At 34.2% G+C, this 26,242-nt stretch overlaps 2 protein-coding genes and 1 long non-coding RNA gene across 5 annotated transcripts in view; 1 reads left to right on the plus strand and 2 right to left on the minus strand.

Annotated features, from left to right (window-relative positions):
- LOC111043676 (mitochondrial ribosome-associated GTPase 2) overlaps nt 1-26,242 on the minus strand; it is a 103,756-nt gene that overhangs the window by 48,307 nt on the left and 29,207 nt on the right.
- Nucleotides 1,255-26,242, plus strand: LOC120350187 (odorant receptor coreceptor-like). Of its 3 annotated transcripts, none has more exons than XM_039422689.1 (6): nt 1,255-2,020; nt 3,973-4,234; nt 16,073-16,172; nt 16,878-16,997; nt 23,504-23,659; nt 26,045-26,242. In XM_039422689.1, coding segments are annotated over exons 2-6 (429 nt in total). In that variant the 5' UTR covers nt 1,255-2,020; nt 3,973-4,232; the 3' UTR covers nt 26,096-26,242. The 3 variants fall into 3 exon arrangements, 2 of the variants coding, with proteins under 2 accessions (XP_039278623.1, XP_039278622.1); XR_005570672.1 differs by lacking the exons at nt 1,255-2,020; nt 3,973-4,234 and adding exons at nt 6,036-6,550; nt 13,490-14,407; XM_039422688.1 differs by lacking the exons at nt 1,255-2,020; nt 3,973-4,234 and adding an exon at nt 13,868-14,407.
- Nucleotides 3,456-4,316, minus strand: LOC120350191. Its single transcript, XR_005570673.1, has 2 exons — nt 3,630-4,316; nt 3,456-3,528 (listed from the first exon to the last, which is right to left on the minus strand). It is a non-coding gene; the product is annotated as an uncharacterized LOC120350191 (long non-coding RNA).

Below are 26,242 nucleotides of genomic sequence, written 5' to 3' on the forward strand. Positions count from 1 at the left end.
TGTGAACACTCACATAAGAACAAAGGTATTCTTTTTCCGAGACCGAGAAAGAAAACCATTGATTCTTATAGGAAGGTTCACAGATTCTGATTTTGATTGTGTGAACACTCACATAAGAACAAAGGTATTCTTTCTCGGTTTTCGGCCAGAAAACGTAGGTCAGGGCGCCGATACATTGTCTAATCTTTAAAAATCATCTAATTGAAATTGGAATCGTATAAAGATTAATAAACAGTTGATTGTAGCTTTGCTCACACTAGAGTGAGTTACACTTTATAATGGCAGTATTTGATAAATGGTGTTGCTATCCATGTCTATCATTCGAAAAGCCTATTCTAGCATCGCAACGTGGCTGGATCGGTTTTTAACAATGTGTACGTTCTGTGTACAGTAAATTGTTCCAGTTCCAATCGTGAATTGTCCCATCACGTGACTAGTGCAAAATGTTCCCATGGAACGCCATTTCAAAATCGTTGGTTCAAGATTTTGGCGCGCACATATAAATTTGATTTACACTAAAATGTGTCATTTACTTGCTGCGTGAATGAAGAAAGGCTGTTTTACAAACCTACCGTCTAGAAAAGTGTAAATTTATTTTATTCCATTACTCTAAAATTTTCCATTGAGAAAAATTCATTTAATGAATGGTTATCAAACATGATATTGTTGGTTATGTATTCTATGCTATGGTGAACAATCTATCAGCGTATGCGCAGAGAAGCAAGCAGACTACAATAATCGACCAATGAGAGCTCAGATAGTTGGAACTGTACCAGGTCGGACAATTTACCACACTTGGACTGTGGGGCAGGATTTTGGAACTGGAACAGATTTCTGGAACAGAATCGGTCAAAACTCCTCCCACGGAACTTTTTACTTGGTAATTGTGAATCAGACAATTTACCACATTCCATGTACACAGAACGGGCCCAATGTAGAAGTATAAGTAACGAAATATTTCATCGAAATTATAAAAATATATTTTCTTAGCGAATAAAATTTAATTGATTATTTCAAACAAGAATGATCAGTTAATATCACATCATATTATGTATCAGCTATATTCTATAGAAGGCAGTGGCAAGGCAGAGAATCCTCAACACTTTTCTCCTACATTTCTTCACTGCCATTGTAACGTGGACCTCACTATAGACGTGCATGTTCAGACAAATGTAGAGCCCTAAGCTCTCTCTCTCTCTCTCCTCTCTCACACCACACACCACACACACACACACACACACACACACACACACACACAATTAGCTCTCAGGCTCTCGATTCTGTGAAATGGGGCATTACTGTTCTACATAAGAACAAAGCTTCAATCTAGAGGGCACGTTGAGATTTTTATGAGCCACGAACACGCTACGCGTTATTTTGCTTTTCAATCAGCTTATTATATCTGTATTTGTACAGAAACATTATATAAAATGCATAGTATTATTATTATTATTATTAGCGTATGGCTTTGAATGGTGGGGAGAGCCAAGGATAGTTCCACCTCGCCGTATATAGTCCAAAGTTCCCTAATGGGAAACCGGACTCTTAAGGTTAAAGTGAGCACAATACTTGAAATTTACACTAAATTTACAATAAAAGCATAGTATCAGCTGATGAATGCGCATGCTCGTGACGCTCCAGTTTGTATGCACCTTGAGGTTTGCACAGATTATACAATCTATTGAAATGAAAAGAGTTTATTCAATTGAAAGTCATTTTTTAAAATGATCAAATAAAACGAATTTATTCTAATCAATAGATTCCATTCGCACGTACAATTTCAAATTCTAACTTGAAGATCTTCTGTCTGCTATTTTCAACTGCATTTGTGAGTGCAATAATTATTAGTTTTTATGAATATAATAAAATCAGAATAACATCTCTATATTTTATAACAACAGTCAACTTTTGCAGATCCGATGTTGTGTGTGGGCCATGAACAGTCTTTGCTGTATAATATTTCGAATCTCTGTTTACAGGACATGTTGATGGCCCGGATCTCTCGACTGCATTTTTCGAGGTGAGAATGAAGCCAACTATTGTGTGAGTCCAAAATGGAGATTCACATCCTCTGCCACTTTGATTAATTTCTTATTTATTTCCTCAACAAGTGTTTTCCTACCTCTGGATAAAAGTCTTTAACCTTCCTACTACCACATGGATAAAATTCTATATTTTTCTTCTGTATCGTCAGCTAGTATCTTTCTCATTCCACTTGAATTGAGTTCTATCTATTTCTTCAATTTTTTCAGCTAGTATTTCATCCAATTTAAGCTTTATTTACAAAATGGAGCTTCAGAGTCTGTTACACAAATAAAGTTTTATTTATTTCTTGAATGTAATATCATCAACTAGTGTGTTTTCCTATTGTTCAAGTCCAAACTATGGATCTTAAGGCCGCTTTCCGAGCTCTGGATTTAGCTAGTCCTAAACTTTAAACAGCTGGAATCAGAAAATTGGCTTTCCAAAACGGGGCGTAGTCGCAGTCATTGTCATAGTCACTTTTCAATTAAATTTCGAAAAACTAGAACATTGAACAGAAAATAAAATGAAGAGAAATTAGTGTAAAGTTTCAGCTATTTTGAATTATTTAGGAATGTCTAATTTCGTCAAGGAAAAACGTTTCCAATTATAGAAATGAGAAAAAAAAACTACGACTACTGTTATAAAAGCTGCGACTACGCCCCGTTTTGGAAAGCCAATTTTCTGACTCCAGCTGTTTAAAGTCTAGGACTTAGCTAAATCCCGAGCTCGGAAACCGGCCCATAGAGTTTATACCACTTGAATTAAGTTCTATCTATTTCTTCAATATTTTCAGCTAGTATTTTCTCCAATTGAAGCTTTATTTACAAAATGGAGTCTGTCACTCAAATGAAGTTTTTATTTATTTCTTGAATGTAATATCAACTAGTTTGTTTTCCTATTGTACAAGTGCAAACTATTAGACTCCATAGTTTCTTCTACTTGAATTAAGTTCTATATATTTCTACAGCTAGTATGTTTCCCATTGAAGTTTAATTCACAAAATGTTGCTTTTAAAGCTCTTAAGAGCAAGACAAATTTCTATTTCAAATGTTTTGTGTTTTTTTGATAATGGGCTAAAGAAGAATTAAGGGTTTCAACTCTCCTTACTCCTTGAGAAAATTTATTTATTCATTCAATTTTTGATACAATTACAAATCATATAAATATGATAGGGATAGAACAACAGGCATAGCCCAAAACTATTTTGTTCCCAAATTTTGATAAATGATAAAATGTCCGAAAAAATAGGTTATGTTCTAGTGATTTCAAGAGATTTAAAGCTGATTTTAAAATGGTAGAGAAAAGATTTTGTCAAAGTTGTAGTGTTTTCATGTTTTCTTGTTAAGTTTTCAAATTGGGGCTTTCAACTCTCCGTAGTCCTTGAAAATTGTATGAAATCGAGATGATCACATATCACCCTATTTTTTTTTACTCATCACCCTATGACACAATGCATTTCTAATGGAATTTTCATAAATCAATCCCCCTTGATGAAGCTCAACTCTCCTTCCTCCTTGAGAAAATTTATTTATTTATTTATTTATTTATTCATTCAATTTTTGATACAATTACAAATCATATAAATATGATAGGGATAGAACAACAGATACTCGTTTCTTTGAGGTTTTCAGAATGTTTGATATTCAGCATTGAAATTCTTGATATTTATTTCATTTTGATTTCATCCTAATTAAATTATAGATACATGAATTGTGCCTTGAATCCAATAGGCCTACCTGCAACTGGACATACACCTTTTTTTTCCAATTTTTTATCAGTTCCCACCTTTTGTATCGTTCCTAAACTATTTATAAATTCCTATCCATATATTTTAGTTGATTTATCAATAATTAATTTAGTTAATTTCAGTCAATTTATCAATTCCTATTCATATATTTTAGTTGATTTCTCGAAATGAATGATCTTGCGTTTGGTTTTGTTTTTCAGGGCCTTTTGCTGCTACAGTGTTCAACAGTTACCGTCAACCAAATTCACCGAAAGTAAATTTAATCGAATTTTATTTTTGTATATAAAGTTTGTCGGTGTGTGTTAAATACTTTTGTGTTGAACCGTTATTAGTGATAAAATTTAAGTGGCTTCCGGAACTCCTAGTGATAATATCAGTGTGGTGCTAGTCGTTTACCATTTATTAGGCGTAACAATAAACTATAATATTTTGAATATTCCTGTAAAAAGTGAACATACATATGTAAGTATATTGTATATTATGTGTATTATTATAGATGGTGTTATATTTGTATAATGTTTTTTTAAAATATGAGAATATTTTGTTGAAATACGTGTAGTTCTATATTTGTCTTGTCTCCTATTTATTGATTAGGTTTGCTCAAATTATTGTAATTTTTTAAATAGGCCATGTCATAGAGAAAAGATAACATACTAAGATATCCCATATTATAAGGCGTCTATGTTCCAAATTTCACTATTAACTCAAGCCGATAGTCCTAGTAGTTCTTTTTCGTGAAGCTGTGTGACGCTGGTAGTCTCTCATACTGTGCTGTTCTTACACTCTTACACATCCAAAACAGTAATAATATATAGTAGTCGACAGTATTCAGCTTGAGTCAACAACGGCTTGAAATTTGGAACATAAACGACCTATACCATGGGATATCTTCTTATGCTATCGTTTCTTTACAAGTCTTGCTAGTGGTCTTGGGAATGTAAAAAAATGAAACCTAAAGATGATAATAATAATTTCTCTGGTCGAGGGTACAACACGACCAGAGGAGTTTATTCAAAATATAGACATGATTAAAAAAGCATATAAGCTACAATTATTTACAAAGTGTTAATACAATTGGTTGATTATTTGCTGATCTAAGAAAATGTGGCCTCCACTATACATGAATATGTGTCGGGATGCCACTAATTATTTTGCTATCGTTTAAGATTTTATGCCAAAAGTAAAAAATGCTGATGAAGATACATCTTGAAGAGTCATAAGAAGTTCATGAAAACCACATTTATATACACAAATTTAAAAAATAAAATTGATAACCTATGATGTAGAAATTTTATATAAATTCAACATAGAAAACATTAAATGTTTAGTTCTATGAAAAAAATGTCTATACTGTTTCATTCTTATTTTAAAATAATAAAGTATAGAATTTTTTTCATAGAACTAATTGTTCTTCATGATTGATTCTATTAGACATGAGCCAGTTTTTTGTTTTCGATTTGAATGAATTGATTATACTGTAACTGTTTCTTTAATAACTATTGGCAGTTAATTGAAAATTTTTGGTCCTAAATATGTGGCTGACCTCTGAGCAGCTGATGTTGTCATCCTGGGAATTGCCAAGTCCATGTTCCTTCTGTGTGTTGCTTGCGGGTGATTCAAATTGATGAAGAACTGTGGGTTCTTTTTGGTGAATGTTGAAAGTCTGTAAATGTAAATCTGATGCTGAGGATGCTGAGCTTCGAGTATAGTAGTACTGAAGGGAAGAGTGGATGTTTGCGTCCTATTATCCTCAAAATTAGCTTCTGAACCTTGAAGATCATTTGGAACATTTCTGCTCTGCTGGTAGAAGCAAATACATTGGTTCTTATGGGAGTGTTCACACATAGGCAGAATGGAAATGTATGAACGCTCTCGTAAAACGAACGGTATTCTATTTTCTGTCCAGCAGAGCACAAATTTATTGGAATATTGGAAAACAACTTACAATTTTATTTGATATGTAGTTGTTTCCTGTTATGCTGATTTGATAACAATTTATTTACAATGGATTTTTTTGGCTTTGAGGTCTCTGGTGGGTCCAACTACCTGAAGGTAGAAAGTGCAACAGGTTGATGGGATCGGAAAAGCTTGTCCTATTGTTTATAAAGGTGGCAATATTTCTCTCTTCATCCTTTTTCTATTGTTCTATAATAGTGGGAAAGTTTGACCATTTTCTTGATTTTGTGCCTTCCCTGATGCTGTTGACTATAGAGCGCACGTCACGGAGTAGATATTTTGTGGACTTATGAGTCCGTACTGGTCGTATTATTCAACCCCATACTGGCCGGTATAAAACTGCTATAAAATTACACTACAAACTTTCATTACACCACAAAATTCCTATTTCGAATCGAACCTTGAGTTTCAGTACCTAGTATAGTTCATTTGACAAGAAAATAAAGTAAAAGTATTGAGAAATCATACTCTCCAGAGATCTATCTTTCTGTGGCACATAGATAATCTTTCACTTTTAACATAGACACACATATAATCGATTTATTTTACCATAGACAGATAGACCTATAGAGACTATGGTTTCTCAATGCTTTTACTTTATCTTCTCGTCAAATGAACTGTAGGTTAGTAGGTAGTTCAACGTCTCATACTTCTCACCACAGAGGAAAGAAACACTACTATGCTTTATGCTTATTCCGTCCTTTCACCAACTTGATTATGAGCCAAATAATTCCCTGGACAAAGTGATCTTACTTTTGCTATATTTTTACTCATATTGTAGCTGAAATGTACCAAAATGGTAGATGTGTAAAGTGTAATTTCGTGAGTAAAAATAGATTAGGGGGATTTGTAATAACACTAGTAGCAATTATTATCATAGTCCTTAAACGCCTAAATTCATAGGTCCACTTGCCAATGCGCATGTGTAGACTAGTACTCCACATTGCTCCAAATCGTGCTCTCTTTAGATGACAAATTACCTTTGGATCCAACTTTCATACTAGCCATCTACAATGGGCATTCATAGGCCTAGGAACAATAGCTGACACTTTCCAACAACCTGTTGCCCTCTCCAAGGTAGGAAATAAACGTGGACCCATCACAGACCTTGAAGCCGTTTTTTACTTTCCTTGCCCTATTACCATAGGTAAGGAAAGTATTGCTTTCCGTGAAAAATTAAGGTACCCCAATTTCTAAATTTCTATACGTTTCAAGGTCCCCTGAGTCCAAAAAAGTGGTTTTTGGGTATTTATCTGTATGTGTGTGTGTGTATGAGTGTCTGTGTACACGATATCTCATCTCCCAATTAACGGAATGACTTGAAATTTGGAACTTAAGGTCCTTACAATATAAGGATCCGACACGAACAATTTCGATCAAATGCAATTCAAGATGGCGGCTAAAATGGAGAAAATTTTGTCAAGAACAGGGTTTTTCGCGATATTCTCGAAAACGGCTGCAACGATTTTGATCAAATTCATACCTAAAAAAGTCATTGATAAGCTCTATCAACTGCCACAAGTCTCATATCTGTAAAAATTTCAGGAGCACCGCCCCATCTATGCACAGTTTGATTTTAGATTCCCAATTATCAGGCTTCAGATACAATTTAAACAAAAAATTTCGAGTGGAAAAGATTAAGCATGAAAATCTCTACAATGTTCAGTAACATTTTCACCTAAAATTAAAAATAAGCTCGAAATTCGAGAAAAAGTGATTGTTCAATTGCAAACAGTTGGCAACTGTTGATTCTATTAAATGATTCACTATGAAGAGATAGCAGACCTCGTATATGTCTCCAGCGTTATTGTCCTGTCACCATCTGGTTCAGATCTTTGTTTATAAGTAGACTTGAGATGCGCGTGAACACTAGCGTCAGGTGATCAATTTTCATAACGGCAAGGAAAGTTGTGTGAGTTCGCCACACCAGATTTTTTTTTATATTGTGTTTATTTCATTGTGAAAAAATCATGATAAATGGAAAAATTGAACCACGCAAATATCATATTTAGGGCCAGATTTTATTAAGCGTTTTTCAGGCGCCAACTCAATCAGCCAATCGGAGAGCTTCCTACCCTGCCGACTCTGAAAACGCTTAATTTGGTATCGCCCTTTACCAATTATTGCTAGTAAGATTCTAAATGTAGGCCTACTGCTTTCTGGATTCATTACTCATTAGTGATTACCATACTCTGTACAAAATAACTTTTGACCTGGGACATGCGCAGCAGAGAAGGTATAGAGCGGTAGGGATACAACGGCGGCGGTGTTGCCGTTCTGAACCGGCCAGCGTTTTCTAATTTCTAGTGAGTATTTAAGCGCGCATGTTAAACTTATGAAGTTTCCTCTCTACAAGCACTGACTCGACTGATTCTAAACGACAAATATATGCAACTGCGCTTTCACCTATGACTATCCATCACTGTACATAATTGGCTGATCTCCCTCCATTTATCTTCTCCACATATTCCTCCAAGTCATAAGTTATTTTGTACGGAGTATAGATTTTTTTTTAAATTACTGAACAAGATACTGAATGAGTACCTAGCTTAGCATTTTGGCTTTGTTATTCATTATTCATTCAAGCCTAACGACTTAGGCCTTTATTCATACACACAGAAACATCGGATAGGATAATTAACCAGAACTCATTGATATTAATCAATCGATACTCCTCAAAATACTATACAGAGTGTTCTGAAAAAAGGTGCCCATAAGTGAGGGCGTGATTCCTCACTTCAAAAGAAGAAAAAAGTTCTAATTAACATAGGTCTGAAAATGCTTAGTTACCAAGTTACACAGGGTGGAAGATTTCAGTTCCCCTGCCGAAACGAAGCCCTACGGGTATTTGTTGGCTGTTAATTATTGAGATATACAATTTAGCGTACTTTATGTAAAATGAACTGAGAAATTGTATAAAACCGTTTCCTGTAGGTACAGTAAGATATGTGACGAAATACGCAAAACTTGGTCCCGAAAAACAAATTCATTTGAGGTTTGAACCAGATTTACTATGTTAAATGTACAATAAACACAAATATTTTTTCCTACAGTTACCTTGAAAAGTGGCCATTCCTGCACTGATTACAGAACGCAAAAATCACTTGGCAACGCAAAATAGTTGGTGGGTTATATGGAGGATTAGTGCACGAAAACAAAAAATAAGTTGATAACAATGACTGTGGTATAGTGCTGTGGTGCACGTTATAATAATATTAAGGACAACGAGGACAGCCACCACATGAGTGCCGCCTTCATTCATTTACTACTACATTATTCAATTTTATTTATTAATAATAAAATTACCAGAAAAACATTTGATGGATTTCAGGGAATTTACCCATAATTACCCTTTTTTCATATTCAATGGTAATTGTAGGAAAAATTAAATGTGAAATACGTGCGCAAAGTTCCTCTGCTGCACTCAAGAAACCATTCCGCCCTCGCCTACGGCTCGGGCGTAAACGTTTCTTTCGGTGCAGCAAACTGTCACTTCGCGCACTAGTTGCACAAATAACTATTACAGAACTCGTGAAAATTAAATTTCTAAGAGAATATGTACAATAAGTCTATAATAGACTGATATTCATAGTTGAGAATGATATTGTTACTATGTAATGTATAAATAAATATAGAAAAACGAGCGTATTGTATGTAATTAAGGATTATTTTTTAAGGTTGCCTTTGTCTATTATAGACTTATTCTACATCTTTCTCTTCGAAATTTAATTTTCTACAAGTTCTGTAAAAAAATATTTTGTGTTTATTGTACATTTAACATAGTAAATCTGCTTCAAACCTTAAAGAAACTTGTTTTTCGGGACCAAGTTTCGCGTATTTCGTCACATATCTTGAAAATTACTGTAGCTACAGGTCTGGAAACGGTTTTATACAAATTCTCAGTTCATTTTACATAAAGTACGCTAAATTGTACATCTTAACAGCCAACAAATTCCCGTAGGGCTTAGTCTCGGCAGGGGCACAGAAATTCAGACGAAATCTTCTACTCTGTATAACTTGGTAACCAAGCATTTTCGGAACTATGTTAATTAGCACTTTTTTCTTCTTTTGATGTGAGGAATCACTCCTCACTCCTTGACTTATGGGCACCTTTTTTTAGAAAACACCTGTATATTTACAAACTCAGCCCTGAACCTCTTTATCCGATAGCGAAATTATTCACTATATTATTGGTGAATTATTTGGTCAATTCGTCAGGATTGTTTCAATAGGAAGTACTGCGTGTTATTCATCAGGAATACTACTGGATCTGCCTACTACTAGAACTGTGAATCTGCCTATAGTCTAATTAGGAATAGTCATTAGTAGAACATTGGCCACTTCACTAATAGGCAAAGACATTAATTCGCTGCGTAATTATGTTTCAATATTAATTAGTAGGTACCCACTACCAAGAGTGAATGAAATGAATTTTATCCGAGGCCTCAAGAGCTAAATACTGCCAACATGTTGATGTAATAAGATTCACGTTAAGCTGTCAGCATAATAATATTATTATAGAAAGACATTAATTCGCTGAGTAATTATGTTCCAATATTATTAGTAGTACCCACTACCAACAGTCAATTAAACGAATTTTATCCGAGGCCTCAAGAGCTAAATACTACAAACAATGTTGATGTAATGAGATCACGTTAATCTGTCAGCATAATAATAATATTATACAAAGACATTAATTCGCTGAGTAATTATGTTTCAATATTAATTAGTAGGTACCCACTACCAAGAATGAATGAATTTTATCTGAGGCCTTAAGAGCTAAACACTGCCAACAATGTTGATGTAAGATTCACGTTAATCTGTCAGCATAACAATATATTATTATAGAAAGACATTAATTCGCTGAGTAATTATGTTACAATATTAATTAGGAGGTACCCACTACCAAGAGTGAATGAAATGAATTTTATCTGAGGCCTCAAGAGCTAAATACTACAAACAATGTTGATGTAATAAGATTCACGTTAATCTGTCAGCATACCTATAAATGAATAGAATGCTCCCCATTTAACCAATGGTGAAAGTATGAAATGTATCTCTCAAGCCTGGTTTAGCATTCAAAGTCTGTTACAACTGCAGAATTTAAATTTCTATATAGTGAAATTCACTTTGAAAGGGAAGAATTGATACCTATATAGTCTGCATAGGAAATACTGACATTTTGAATTGATTTTCACTATAGATATTGTATCAATACAGTATTGACACCGTATTATCAATGACCGCCAAAACTACATGGTACCTGTTCAAAAAACGATCTAAATTATTATAGAAGGCCTACCGTAATTAACAGTGCTATTCGATTATTAATTCTAATTACTAAATAATTATCCCACCAACAATAGAGTAATAATTTTGTAAAACATCTTCTAATAGTCTCAGTTAGAGTTGTTTTTTCTGGTCAGTTCTTTCTACTGAGTTGATTATAATAATTATTATAGCCTATTAGTTGCTGCTAGGCCTGAATACAATCAAGTACCGTACTTTATCTTCTATCATCAGATTTATAACAATAACTAGTAGATCTGTGAACAGTAGACCTCGCGCTCAGTAAGTTACAATGACCTGTTGTTATGTTTTCTCAAAAATTAATAAATAATTTATCAATTTAAAATGTCTAGAAAACATCCTAAATAAACATAGAGCTTTCTGTCCTATCGTACCGTGACGTGTCGTCCCGGAATGTGAGTGTGAGCGCTGTTATCAGGTTTGGCTGCAACTGTCTACAACGTTGATGGAAAGATACATTTTCAAGATGTTCGATGTTTTTGAACGGGTAGTATTATAGCAATATCTACTACTACAGAATAGTAATAGTAGATTAATAAAACAATATAAAATCTCATAGCACCCTCTATTTTTGAACTTTAAAATTGTTTAACAACTAGTTTCGGTGATCTCACACCATCGTCCGAAACTAGTTGTTAAACTATTTTAAAGTTTTTTTTTAAATAAAGGGAGCTATAAGATTCTATATTGTTTTATTAATTTAAAAAGTAGCACATGTCAATGAAGTGTTTTTAGTAATAGTAGGTATTGATTATTGACCGAGCGAAGTGAGGTCTAAGATTCAAGTCGACAGTTTGGTATTTCTCTTAATGTTAAAATGTTTATATGTTGTGCATTTACGGCGAAACGCGGTAATAGATTTTCATGAAATTTGACAGGTACCGTATGTTCCTTTTTTAATTGCGCGTCGACGTATATACAAGGTTTTTGGAAATTTGCATTTCAAGGATAATATAAGAGGAAAAAGGAGCCTCTTTCATACGCCAATATTAGAGTAAAAATCAGACTATAGAATTATTCATCATAAATCAGCTGTCTAGTGGACTATAATACTACCCGTTCAAAAACATCGAGCATCTTGAAAATGTATCTTTCCATCAACGTTAGTAGACAGTAGTCCACTAACTTTGTCTTTCCATAAGCTGAGGCCATGATTCTAGTTTAGAGTTTGGAGTTATTGATATAAAACATTTTTTACATTTTTCTTTTTTAATCTGATGATAAAAATTGCAACAAATATTATTGAAAAGAAATTGATTTCTAAAATCATGACAGGTGAGAAATGAAGTTTGTAGGAAATCAGCATTATGGTAGTTTATTTTGTTAATTTCAACACACCGATTTTTGACAACACAGAATGTTCTCTGATGGGTTGATTGGATTGGCGTATCGACGGCAGCCAGACCTGATAACAGCGCTCACACTCACATTCCGGAACGACACATTCAAGTCGACGGTTTGAATGTTTATATGTTGCGCATTTACGGCGAAACGCGGTAATAGATTTTCATTTAATTTGACAGGTATGTTCCATTCTTAATTGCGCGTCGACGTATATACAAGGTTTTTGGAATTTTTGCATTTCAAGGATAATATATATGAAAGGAAAAAGGAGCCTCCTTCATACGCCAATATTGGAGTAAAAATCAGACTATAGATATTATTCATCATAAATCAGCTGACAAGTGATTACACAGATGTGTGGAGAAGCCAGCCTATTGCTGTTTTTCCATAAGATCTATAGTTTCAAACAGGTAGGTACTTGTGGATGAGAATACTGCGTGAGGTCTACTGTTCACAGATCTACTAATATAAAAGGAAAAAGGAGCCTCCTTCATACTCTAATATTAGAGTAAAAATCAGACCATAGAATTATTCATCATAAATCAGCTGTCTAGTGGACTATAATACTATCCGTACAAAAACATTGAAATTCTTGAAAATATATCTTCCCATCAACGTTAGTAGACAGTAGTCCACTAACTTTGTCTTTCCATAAGCTGAGGCCATATGATTCGAGTTTAGAGTTTGGAGTTATTGATAGAAAACATTTTTTACATTTTTCTTTTTTAATATGATGATCAAAATTGCAACAAATATTATTGAAAAGAAATTGATTTCTAAAATCATGACAGGTGAGAAATGAAGTTTGTAGGAAATCAGCATTATGGTAGTTTATTTTGTTAATTTCAACACACCGATTTTCCGCCAACACGACAACACAGAATGTTCTCTGATGGGTTGATTGGATTGGCGTATTGACGGCAGCTAGACCTGATAAAACAGCGCTCACACTCACATTCCGGAACTTCACGTCACGGTACGATAGGACAGAAAGCTCTATGTTTATTTAGGATTTTTTCTAGACATTTTAAATTGATAAATTATTTTCTGAGAAAACATTACAACAGGCCAATGTAACTTACTGAGCGCGAGGTCTACTGTTCACAGAACTACTAGTACATAAAATGCAACTTATGCAGAAAGGGGTGCTAGCCAAACCCTACGGCATACACATCCTCCTCGGCGGTCTCTACATCAACACAAAACGCCCCTATTGGCTGGCCTGCGTCATCTACAGCACCCTAGTAGTCCTCGACATCCTCTACGGAATCTTCTCCGTTGCCTACACCGTCGTCGACATTTGGTCCGACAATGTAGCACTCACCTTGAAACAGTTCAACTACGTTCTGCTACGTCTACTCACGTTGGGTTTAGTTATGACGGGGCTTTTCCGCACCCAAAATATGGACGACCTGTTCCCGATGCTAGTTCGCTACCGATACACGACCCCGCTCAGTCCTCAACAATTAGCGATCATCGACAAATACGACAAACAGTTCTGGAAGGTGTTCAACTACTTCAAATACCTCATGTACATAGTCAACACTGTTTGGATCGCCATTCTGCCGATGGTTGAGATAACCTTGAACGAGGTCATACTCCACCCATCAACTAACACAACCAGGAAATTCGGACAATACATCCCTGTCCTAGCATGGCACCCCTACGATCCCGATATATTCATATCGTTCCTAATCCAATACATGCTACAAGTGTTTTTCACGTTCCTACTGTGCCACACAGCTGTGGGCATCACGGCCTCCTATATTGATGTGGCGATCTTTCTGATCAGCTCTTTCAAAGTGTTGAAGATCTCGCTGCAAGAAATTAAACAGAGGGCGTTGCACTTGTATTGTATGTCAACCAATGGCGAACAGAGGGCGTTGCACTTGTATTGTATGTCAACCATGGCGGTGTGTCTGAGCGGATGTTGGATGATGAACGTGTAGCCGAGGATCCTCGCTACCAAAAACATCTGCTCGGATGTCTCAGGGAAGATTTGGAGCATCAGTTGCAGCTGAGAAGGTGAATAGAATTGATTTGAAAGTTACAAATCATTCACAAATAGAGAAAAGATAGCGTAAGAAGATATCCAATGGTTTGTAGAATTCATTCAAAGATTAGAAGTTTTGTATCAAATTATGGTGTTGCATATCAAGTTGAGATGATACTGTATCATAATATTATGTTGATAGTGTATCATTATATTGTCTTTTTTTCTTTAGGGCTACTCTTAAATATAAATAAAAAATAGAAATCCAAGTACCCATTTAAAATTGTTTAATCACTACATGTTTTTTCGACTATAGTGAGGGCCACGTTATAATGTCAGTGGATAAAGATAGAAGAATAGCGATGCCGATTCTCTGCATTAATTAATCATATTTGTACACTGTCAAAAACATAACTGGCACCGTTGTGGACCTAGAAAAGGATAGTACCACCGGCTTTGTCGAATGATAGACAAGGATAGCAAAACCAAAGTTGATCAAATACTGTCATTATAACGTGGACCTCACTATATATATATAGTGTCATTATCAAGGCATTAATATGGACTTGATAATGGCATTATATAGCCAAAACATATGTCGTGATTGAACAATATTTTAAAAGGGTGCCAGATTTCTATTTTTTATTTATATTTGTATCAATATATTATGTCGATACTGTATCGTATTGTGGTGATACCATACAGAAAAGATAGCATAAGAAGATAATCCCATGGTATAGGTTTATGTTCCAAATTTCAAGCCCAATACATTCGGTTATTATGATTTATTAAAAAGTTGAAAATTATTACAGATAATAGGTGGGCTAAAGCATAGAGAAAAGATAACATAAGAAGATTTCTTCCATGGTATAGGTTTTTTGTTCACTCTCCAATCCGATTACTGACTACTACTGTCTATTATTACTGTTTTGGCCGGGTGAGAGTGTAATAACGGCACAGTATGAGAGACTACCAGCGTCACATAGCTTCACGAAAAATACTATCGTACTATCATTGGGAAAAGAAAAACAGGCTACTGCCCAAAACTTTTCAATTTCCCAATATTCCTATATATAGTACAATAGAGAAACAAATAGCGTAAGTAGATATCCATGGTATAGGGCGTTTATGTCGCAACTTCTACTGTTATCTCAAGCCAATTACTGTCGAATATTGTCGATTTTTACTGTTTCGTTGGGGTGAGAGTGTATGAACGGCACAATATGAGAGACTACCAGCGTCATAAAGCTTCACGGGAAAGAATCACATGAACTATCGGCTTGAGATAACAGTAGCCTAAACGTTGCGACATAAACACCCTATACCATGGGACATCTACTTATGCTATTGTTTCTCTATGGTACTATATAGGAATATTAGGAAATTGAAAAAGTTTTGGGCAGTACGCAGTAGCCTGTTTTTTCTTTTCCGACTACTGTATTGATTACTCTATCCAATAAATAAATATTGACTTGAGTTGACCGTGAAATTTGGAACATAAACGCCCTATACCATCTATGGGATATCTTCTTATGCTATCTTTTCTCTATGCCTGTAGGAAATTTTAGAACAAAACGCATAAAAATTGGTCCAATATAATGTCCCCAGTGGTTGTCATTAGTTTTGCAATTCAGCAAATACAATTTATTTTCGTGTAAAGAGGATGAAAATCTAATTTCCAAACAATAATATTACAGGATTCAAAGAGGAATGCTTGAGATTTACGGTCCAATTCTATTATTTCTTCTTCTAATTGGCGGTGTCTTTCTCTGCACCAAAGCAATTACACTTCTTGAGGTAAGTATTTTTTTGTATTAACACTGTTCGGAACACTTTTTTTATTATTTAAATTGGATAATCTTTCTCAATATTATTGTTAAGATCATTATAAGAGTGAGAAAAAGTGGCAACTGAATTTTTTTAAGTGGCGGTCTAAGCGAGTTATGGCCGTATTGTTGAAGTGCTAACTTTCCAGATTCCGTTTTCTTTCCAGATCATTATAACGGTTTCGACTATATTATTAGAAATTCTCTTAAAAATTAAAAAATGTATCTTTCCAAACTAAAACATTTTATTTACCATATCGTTCATAAATAAAAAAGTAACATTTTTTGTAAATTCAATAACCTGTTTATTTTGGCAATCGCGGAAAAACGCATATTAGAACAAAACCAATGATATACTGAATGTATTAAAAAGAACTCCAATGGAAAATTCAAAACTGTTTATGATCTGGAAAGAAAACGGAGTTTAGCACTTCAACAACCCATAACTCGTAGCCCATATGAGTGAAGTGATTTCAGAGTACCTATATAGTAGCCTACCTGAACTCATAGATTATAACATAATTATAGTACCTACCTAAATACCTAAATCATATTGCTCATATCAGAGTATGCTTTGCGATCTCAGCAATTAGCATATATTTTTCAATTAATTCAAGTATTAGGCATTTAATAAATTATTTACAATGAATCAAAATTAATAACGTTCTGATTACAGATTAATAAACTGAATGATGCCCATCTCTTTCGGAACTTATTCCGCATGATTCAGTCGGTGCTGAGCTTTACAAGTTACATTTTCGTTTTCTGCTGGTATGGAGAGGAGATTACACAGGCGGTTAGTATGCCACGAATCCTTAATTAAAAATTAATTATTATTATTAAAAGAAAATACAAATTTAAATGCTGTGAACCATCCCTCAGACCTATGCTACCCTACCCCACTGCAAAAATTGAAAACAGGGTTGGAAAGCTAGATGAAAAAATCTGGTGAGGCGCAGCGCACTCACACAATTTCGCTTGCCGTTATGAAAATTTATCACCTGACGCTAGTGTTCACGCGCATCTCACGTCTACTATTGAAAGAATTGAGCCAGCTGGTGACAGGACAATAACGCTGGATACACACGAGGTCTGCTATCTCTTCATAGTGAATGATTTAATAGAATAAACAGTTGCCAACAGTTTGCAATTGAATTATCACATTTTCTCAAATTTTGAGCTTATTTTCAATTTTAGGTGGAAATGTTACTGGACATTTTCATGCTCAATCTTTTCCACTCGAATTTTTTCGTCTAAATTATATCTGAGACCTGATAATTGGAAATCTAAAATCAAACTTTGGTTAGATGTGGCTGAGTTCCTGAAATTTTTACGGATATGGGACTTGTGGCAGTTGATATAGCTAGTGAATGACTATTTTGGGTATGAATTTGATTAAAATCGTTGGAGCCATTTTCGAGAAAATCACGAAAAACCCGGTTTATGACAACATTTTTGCCATTTTAGCCGCCATCTTGAATTGCATTTGATCGAAATTGTTCGTGTCGGATCCTCATAGTTGAAGGATATTTCGAGTCATTCCGTTAATTGGGAGATGAGATATCGTGTAAAAAGACGCACATACACTCATATACACACACACATACAGACCAATAGCGTAAGTAGATATCCCATGGTATAGGGCGTTTATGTCGCAACTTCTACTGTTATCTCAAGCCGATTACTGTCGATTATTGTCGATTTTTACTGTTTTGACCGTGTAAGAGTGTATGAACGGCACAATATGAAAGACTACCAGCGTCATAAAGCTTCACAGGAAAGAACTACGTGGACTATCAGCTTGAGATAATAGTAAAAGTTGCGACATAAACGCCCTATACCATGGGATATCTACTTACGCTATTGTTTCTCTATGCCAATACCTAAAAACCACATTGGACTCAGGGGACCTTGAAATGTATAGACATTTGGAAATTGGGGTACCTTAATTTTTTTCGGAATGCATTACTTTCCTTACTTATGGTAATAGGGCAAGGAAAGTAAAATGTATTATTCTTATTTATTATTATTTTTAAAAGAAAATACCAATTTAAATGCTGTAAACCATCCCTTAGACTTATGCTACCCCACCCCACTGCAAATACTGAAAACACGGTTGGAAGCTAGATGAAAATTCAGTGAAAGCTACAAATTATTCATCAGTGTTGAATTGACACCAATTGGAGATTATAACAGGGCAGCAGAAACATGGAAGAGGTAGGCCTACTGAATTCATCAGTGTTAAATTGAAACCATCTGAAAATTCTACCAAGGCAGCGGAAAAATGCAAGAGGTACTGTTGACTGTCAGTAGACCGGGTTGTAAGGCCGATCTGCAAAGTAGTGGACTGTGTGGAAGTGTGTAGATGAGATCTATATCTGATCTAGGCACTGACAGCTTTTCATTATTTGCTATGAGCGGATTTACAAACCTTGAATGTGTAGATCCGAAAAAATACCTCTGGTTTACTGTGCGTCTGAGCACAAGTAGAATGCACAAAGGTAGTGCAATAATGATGACTAATAATTGAAGAATGATAGATAATAAGTTTCTTATTATCCGTATGTAAAGCTGATATTTGAATGTAACTATTGGAATGCTTAAAATTAATGTAGTTGTAATTAAAATAAAAAGAATTAGGAATGCACTCAAGTTGTTTATTGTACCTAGACTTTTTGCTAGTACGTTTAAGAATACTGATACAATGTTTCAAAATGATGTTACCTCTGTGAGCGAAAAAGATTGAGTAATACAAAGATAAAGTTGGGATATCAATGTTAATGTTGAAATACACAAAAGAGTATATTGATGCTGAAACTAATAATAGAACAATAATGACAATGAGTAATGATTGAATTGAACGTACAAAATTTAGCAATGTTTAAAATGAATAAAATTTAGAATACTTGAAAAATGATAGTAAATATGAGAATCTTAACCTGACTAATAAAATCAGTCGAGAGACAAAAAATCCTAGATAAAAGTCCTGCAAAATTCTTAGTAATCTTAAAGGTATGAAAATACAGAAATTATATGAATATGAACAATTACCTAATTTCACAAAAAATGAAAACTAGGAATTCAGTTTAGGTAGAATCCAATCGTACCTGAAGCTTTCAAGCTGTTGACTATGTAACACTGAAAGAGGACAAATATAGCAACTTGGCTATAATGTAAGCAGAAGGAGCAGAAAGTCTGTCCAGAACTGAAGGTTCGATTAATAATTAAAAATAGAAAAGGTTGAAAAATACCAAATACAATATTGAAAGGAGACGAAGCTCAGCATATTGTATTACATAAGCGGGCTGGGAAATGACAGCTTAACGCATGTCAAGTTACATGGGGAATATTACTATATGTAGAACACATAAGTAATAATAATAGAAGATAAAAAATTGAATGATTGATAGTACTTAAATAGTTATTATTTAGGAATAAAAAGTTAATCAGCAACAAAAATTGATGGGATGAAGACTACCAGTAAACACAGTGCCTCTGAGAGGGTAAGTACAAAAATGTGAATAATAGAATAAGACTTCCCTGAATAATTAATGATGTGTTGCCGAAGTGATAGGCCTACGGTGACTCAAAATCCGAGAATGGAACTTGACTCCTGTCAAGTACATTGTAGTTGCAGACAGCTGCTGGGCTAATAGAAGTTGAACGATGAAGATATCTTGATTATATCCTGATAAACGATGACCGATGAGGAAGAGAACTTGACTTGAATACGTTGAGATATTGAAAGTTGAGACTGTTCCAATATTAAAATTGATAATGAATATAATGACGAATGGGCACTTCACAAATTGAATGAGTTTCACTGGTTGAATGTTAATTGGAAAAAGGGTTCCACCATGAGTTAAGTAGAATAAATGTTTGAGGTTATGTCCTAAAGTTGATGTAATTGCAGTGAATAAATATTTGAAAAAAGAGATAAAATGTTCTTGACAACTGAAATCACTGGCATCAGTAAAAATTGAGATTGACAAAGTTCGACTAAATAACTGATGAGTAGCTAAGACTGAGTAGCTAAAAATGAGTAGCGGTTGACGATGAAGGGCAAACTGCACTTGCACGAATTTCCCAAGATGAAATATTGAATAAGGTAAGCTGCACTTGCACAAGACTTCCCAAGTTGAAAAATGTATCTCCTATGAGCATACAAGATGAATGAATGTAACCGCTAAAAAATGTGTACTGATGCTCAGTAAAATTGAAGTGATAAATAATAAATCAAAAGTTCATATTGAGGATTGTTGAAAGCTCATGTGGAATTCATGTTGAAATTACTTACAGTTCATAATACTAATATGATGAATAATTGAAAAACGTTGTACGCAGAAAGCATGGCGTGATTTGCAAAAAGGACGCTTAGTAGAAAAGTCCCGAAAGGTAAGTTAAATTCATAGAAATTATGGTTGAAAAACGTTCACTGATGAAAAATGCGTTGAATGGTTACCGAATAAGCACACAAACTAGGACATAATGAATGATGAAAATGGATAAAGTTTTCCAAAGATGGACGTGTTAAACTGAGATGTTACATCGTATGACTGTACAAAGAGAGTGACGCTTCTTGCCAAACTGGTTGAAGAAACAGGAACTGCCCATAGCGGAAACATGACGTGAACGGCAGTCATGAGCACAAACTCAACGAATGAAGTGAAAATATAAAATCGATATTAAGCGAACTGAAGGTGTTGAGGTTGAAGTGACTGTTGAAGTATACCAATGGAGGTTCAAAAACAATGAAAATACAATTCAAAATACTTATAGACGAATATTAAACTAGAAAACATTGAAAGAAGCAGACGACAACTAGCGCTACTATTGATCAAGCGATCAATGAAACTGTGACGTCAGAGATCGCATGACACGTGAGAAAGTTGTCCGCGGACTGTAGCAGCGGTAGATTCAAATGCTACAAAAACAAGATGGACGACCATAAGACTGGCTAAAACATGAGACGAAATCTAACAGGTACTGAATTCATCAGAATAGAATAGAATAGAATATTTTATTCGTGTTTGTTCCCATGAAACATACAAAGAGGTTGGTATACAATTGATATAATTTTTAATTACAGTGTCAATTTGAATTGTGAACTTGTAAAGCAGAAGTATATCACTGCCAATTTAAATTGAAAGATAACATGCTAAGCAATCCAGAAATTTTTTTTCAGTTTAAATGTTTGTCTCTTGAGAAATTAAATCACTCTAAATCATTCACAAATTGTCTATTTTTCAAATAACCGGAGAAGTACCTACGAGAAAATTCTATCCAATTTGGTAGCCGAGTCAATACACAATAGATTTCTGTAGATTTCCTCACTCTCCTGACCCTCTTGGAGATATTCAGCCAAGAACGTCCTTCTGCGATGGAGGCGACTCCGATCTCACTAGGCATCAAACCTGCAATCTATGAAGAAATCAATATGAAAAAACTGAATTCATCAGTATTGAATCAAAACCAACTTAAAATACTAACAGGGCAGCAGAATCTCATTTCATGAAAAATGCAAATCTCCTAGATTTGGTTGATATTGGTTATGGATAGAGGTCGACCTAACAAGAGTGTTGTGCTATGATATGAGGCATTTTGCTACAATATAGGGTGAGTTATTCACTGAAATATAAAAACTCTCCTCCACTCTCAGATCAGAGTGAAAACTCATATTCAAATGCTTATAACTAAAGATTAGGAGTGATTCTCGCCATTATACTATTTGTATTAATGTATTAATATTAATATATATTATTATTGACATATTATTGTTTCTCTCGTCAAGTACTATCATTCCTGAGCGTTTGAGTGATTTCATTTATTGGCCATTTTTGCAAAAATCCATGATTTGCAAAGATGGTCAAGAGCTAAAATCGCTCAAACTCTCAGGAATGATAGTACTTGACGAGAGGAACATAATATGTCATCACATTGGCAAAATTCACTTCTATTCTTAAGTTATAAGCATTTGATGATGAATGATTTCTGTAATCTGTGAGTTGAGGAAGGATTTTATGTTTCAGCAAATAACTCACACTGTATCCTAGCGAAACGTCTCATATTATAGCACAACACTTGTTAGGTCAACCTCTATCCATAGTCCGAATATCAACCAAATTTGGAAGATTTGCATTTTTCATGAAATCCATGAATTGAAGAACATGGATTTTTGCAAAACTTTTATGAAAAATTTATTTGTTTATCACATTGTGTACAAATACTTAGCATGAGGAAAGGCACAACAGGCTCATGCCCTAAACTGTCCCATTTCCAATTTATACTATACTCTCCAAATCAAAATGTTGGTTATGTCACTTTCACTTTTCAAAATACAATTTACGATCTTCAATACTCACATAAACAAGCAAATTTTGAATCAAATAGATACTATAAATTGGAGTCTATAATCAAAAAATCTAGAACAGTAACTCAATTCAATTCAATTTATTTTTTCCTTTTGAATACAATTCAAAGCAGTTACTTAGAATCTTGAGCATTAAAGTTTATACAATTCAAGAAACGATATAATATACTTACTAAAAACAAACAACAAAATATAGAACTATACTAAACAATAAAACTCTTGAGCTATCACAATTTTATTCTTGTATAAAATTCTTGTATCAGATAGGAAAGAGCTTACATAGGCAACAAAGGCCTGTGCGTAAGCTCGAGTTATCATTACAATATGCGTTATATCTATAATTATAAAGAGAGATCTCAATTTTTATTAGAGATCTAAACTACATTTAAATAATTTTCAATGACGAATCTATAATCCCCATGCATCAAGAAGGGATAAAAAAGTGGAAAACTAATTTATAAATAACCAAGAAATAGAAAACCAAGGAATAGCGAGGAAGGCTACAATATAATAAAAATTCAAGTCAGGAAAAGCAGAACAGACAAGCATGACAGAACAGAAAAAAAATTCTCTGAAGGCGCCCAAATTGAATCAAACACGCGCACCCCCAGTAACAATGAGTGAGACGGCATTATCCTCACTGATATCAAACAGCCAGTTCTTCAAGTGCCACTTGAACGCAGAGTTAGAAACCACATCCAACAATTTATTCTGGTTGGAATGGAGAAGGAAATTTCGGAATAAAATATGAGAAATGTAAAAGCAATTTGTCATTGAAAAGGATCTTGTTTGTTGTATTGTGTTTACACCTACTGCTGATGCATATCTTGTAATAATACTTAATAATTACCGTATTAGAAAGTTAAAATTTTTAATGAAACTAGAAATTTTTGAGCTAAAAACTTCACACTTTACAAAAAATTGTGTTGCAGGGTGCAGAGGTTTTCGATGCGTTGTACTTCTGTCCGTGGTTCAATACCCCAAACAAACTGAAACGTGCCATCCACACCATGATGATCTGCAACTTGAAAGCTTCACAAATGTCTGTGGCTGGACTGAAAACACTCAATCTCAAAACTTTTGGGGAGGTAAGTACCCTTTCATTTTCTCTTCAATTTTCAAAACTTCGTTGCAAAATTGTAGCCTCACCAACAACGTACAATGGGCTAAAAATAAAACTTTTATCTCAAACAATTCCTAAGAAATATTCCACTAAAATTAAGTTTGAAGCGTGAATGTTGATGTTGTGGAACTATTCCATAATTGGATAGAACTTTTATCTCGAACAATTCCCAAGAAATATTCCACTAAAATTGAGTTTGTAGCGTGAATGTTGATGTTGTGGAACTTTTCCATAATTGAATAGACTTTAAATGTCAAAAATCCACTTCAATTAAATTGGATTTTTGAGTCTATTCAACATTTTAAGTCTATTCAAATATTCCACTATTGAATTTTAACTCTAAACTTGAAAATTTCTAGAATTTGAAAAACTTAAAATCACTTGTTATTTGGAAATATTAGAATTTAAAAAACTTGGAATCTATAAAAGCGAAATGGCACTCACTCACTGACTGACTGACTGACTGACTGACTGACTCACTCACTCGCATAACTAAAAATCTACCGGACAAAAAACGTTCAAATTTGGTAGGTATGTTCAGTTGGCCCTTTAGAGGCGCACTAAGAAATCTTTTGGCTATATTTTAACTCTAAGGGTTGTTTTCAAGGGTTTAAAGTTCGTCTTTTAGCATGTATATTCTTCTTCTCCCAATCTCTTTATTATAATTGAAATTTCCATATCATTTGTTACTATAGAACTATAATCTAGATAGAGTACCTCTTCGAAACAGTTGTTAATTGGCAACTAAATTAATAATTTTGTCAGGTTGGCATTAAGTTGAGTTGACTTTGTTAGGTTGGCACCAAGTTGAAGATTTAAATGCATTTATCGCGGAAAAATTGATTGGGCACTGCTACTTCAATCCTGGGAATATTATATTACTCGCTTCGCTCGCCATATCCGTTTAGCCAGACGTTTAGTCTGGACCCCCGACTGAATCGTCCTAACATATGATAAAAATGTTCAAATGAAAAATGCAGGCGTGCGAAGCGAGCCTGCTGATCTCATTCTTGGACGATCCAGTCGTGGGTCCAGGGGGCGGAGCCACTACCTCCGTAAACAAAGCCATACTGTATTCGTGTGACGTCAGCACAGGTAGGGCTCCTGCACCAATAAAATCACTAGCTGATATAGATCAGCTGAAATCGACGAATTTTTATTGGTGTAGGAGTCCTACCTGTGCTGACGTCACACGAATGCACTCTACGGCTTTGTTTACGGAGGTAGTGGCGGAGCCCCTGGCTAGACGGATATGGCGAGCGAAGCGAGCCTGACGGCTAGTATCTTATAGATACTATCTTGAGAATATTTGGTGTAAATAAAAATATAAATCTGAGTACGGTACTCGTTTTTAAAATTATTTCGTCACGACATGTTTCGGCTACTAATGCCATAAATTAATTGAATTCAAATTTCATTTTAGCCGAAACATGTCGTGTCGAAATAATTTAAAAAAAGGTACTCAGATTTAAATTTTTATAAACATTGAATAGTAGCCATAAGAAAAAAGACAATGCGAATATTGAGCTACGTAAATTACGATTAAAGAGTAGCCTAATAATAAAGTTATGATGTAGGTACAAATAATTCAATTTTGTACTTTCTATAATTCTTTACATCTATTGTATCAATTATTTAACATTCATTCTGATCACACTTATAACTGGAAAAGACTTCAGGTTGATTTACCAAGAATATTCAACATTTCATTCACATTCAATGTTAATAAATTTATTTTTCAATAAGAATTTATTGCTAATGAAGATTTCGTAATTGTTTCATAAAACACTACATTATTTTTGCTTCAATTAATTTCAATTATACTGATCCCACTCAGGGAAAAATCAGGTTGATTTTTCAAGACTAGCCTATTCAACTAGAGTATTCAATACTTTCATTAAGAATGAGATACCTAATTTCATTGATTTATAAGAATATTATGATTTTAATAGAAAAATGTATAAGTATATTATTTATTTATTTATTTATCACATTGTGTACAAATACTTGAGATGAGGAAAAGCACAACAGGGTCATACCCAAAACTGTCCCATTTCCAATTTATACTATACTGTCCAAATCAAAATGTTGGTTATGTCACTTTCACTTTTCAAAATAAAATTTATGCTCTTCAATACTCAGAGGTTTCATGGGAACAACATATTTAATTCATTTATATGATCTGTAATTAATTATTGTAACAAATAAAACACTCAAACTAGAAGAATAGAAAATTCCCTTAATAATAGGTTTCAAAACAACTTGGTACAGAATAAACTCATCTTCTGAAAACGATTACATTACCTATTTTATAAAATACAAACTTAATATGCATTTTTTCATTTTTCAGGTTGTGAGTGCTGCGTACTCTTATTTCAATATTGTGAGAAGTATGAAGTAGAATACGGTACCATACTCTTCAGCCTATGATTGGATATGAAAATGTTAGTCTATTGATAAATTCAGTTTGAAAACTGAATCCTTATAGCTATTCTAAAATAATATTATCATTTGCCACAATCAATAAAGAAATATGGCATGATAATGA

The sequence above is a fragment of the Nilaparvata lugens genome, chromosome 3 (assembly GCF_014356525.2).
Source record: "Nilaparvata lugens isolate BPH chromosome 3, ASM1435652v1, whole genome shotgun sequence".
Lineage (NCBI taxonomy): Eukaryota > Metazoa > Arthropoda > Insecta > Hemiptera > Delphacidae > Nilaparvata > Nilaparvata lugens.

What these genes read in the sequence shown, in the direction of transcription:
- LOC120350187 (XM_039422688.1), top strand. Translation starts at nt 14,310, where the DNA reads ATGTTGGATGATGAACGTGTAGCCGAGGATCCTCGCTACCAAAAACAT. An exon ending in GAGAGGAGATTACACAGGCG is followed by an intron (nt 16,998 to 23,503) that starts GTTAGTATGCCA and finishes ATTGTGTTGCAG; the next exon opens with GGTGCAGAGGTTTTCGATGC. An exon ending in ATCTCAAAACTTTTGGGGAG is followed by an intron (nt 23,660 to 26,044) that starts GTAAGTACCCTT and finishes TTCATTTTTCAG; the next exon opens with GTTGTGAGTGCTGCGTACTC.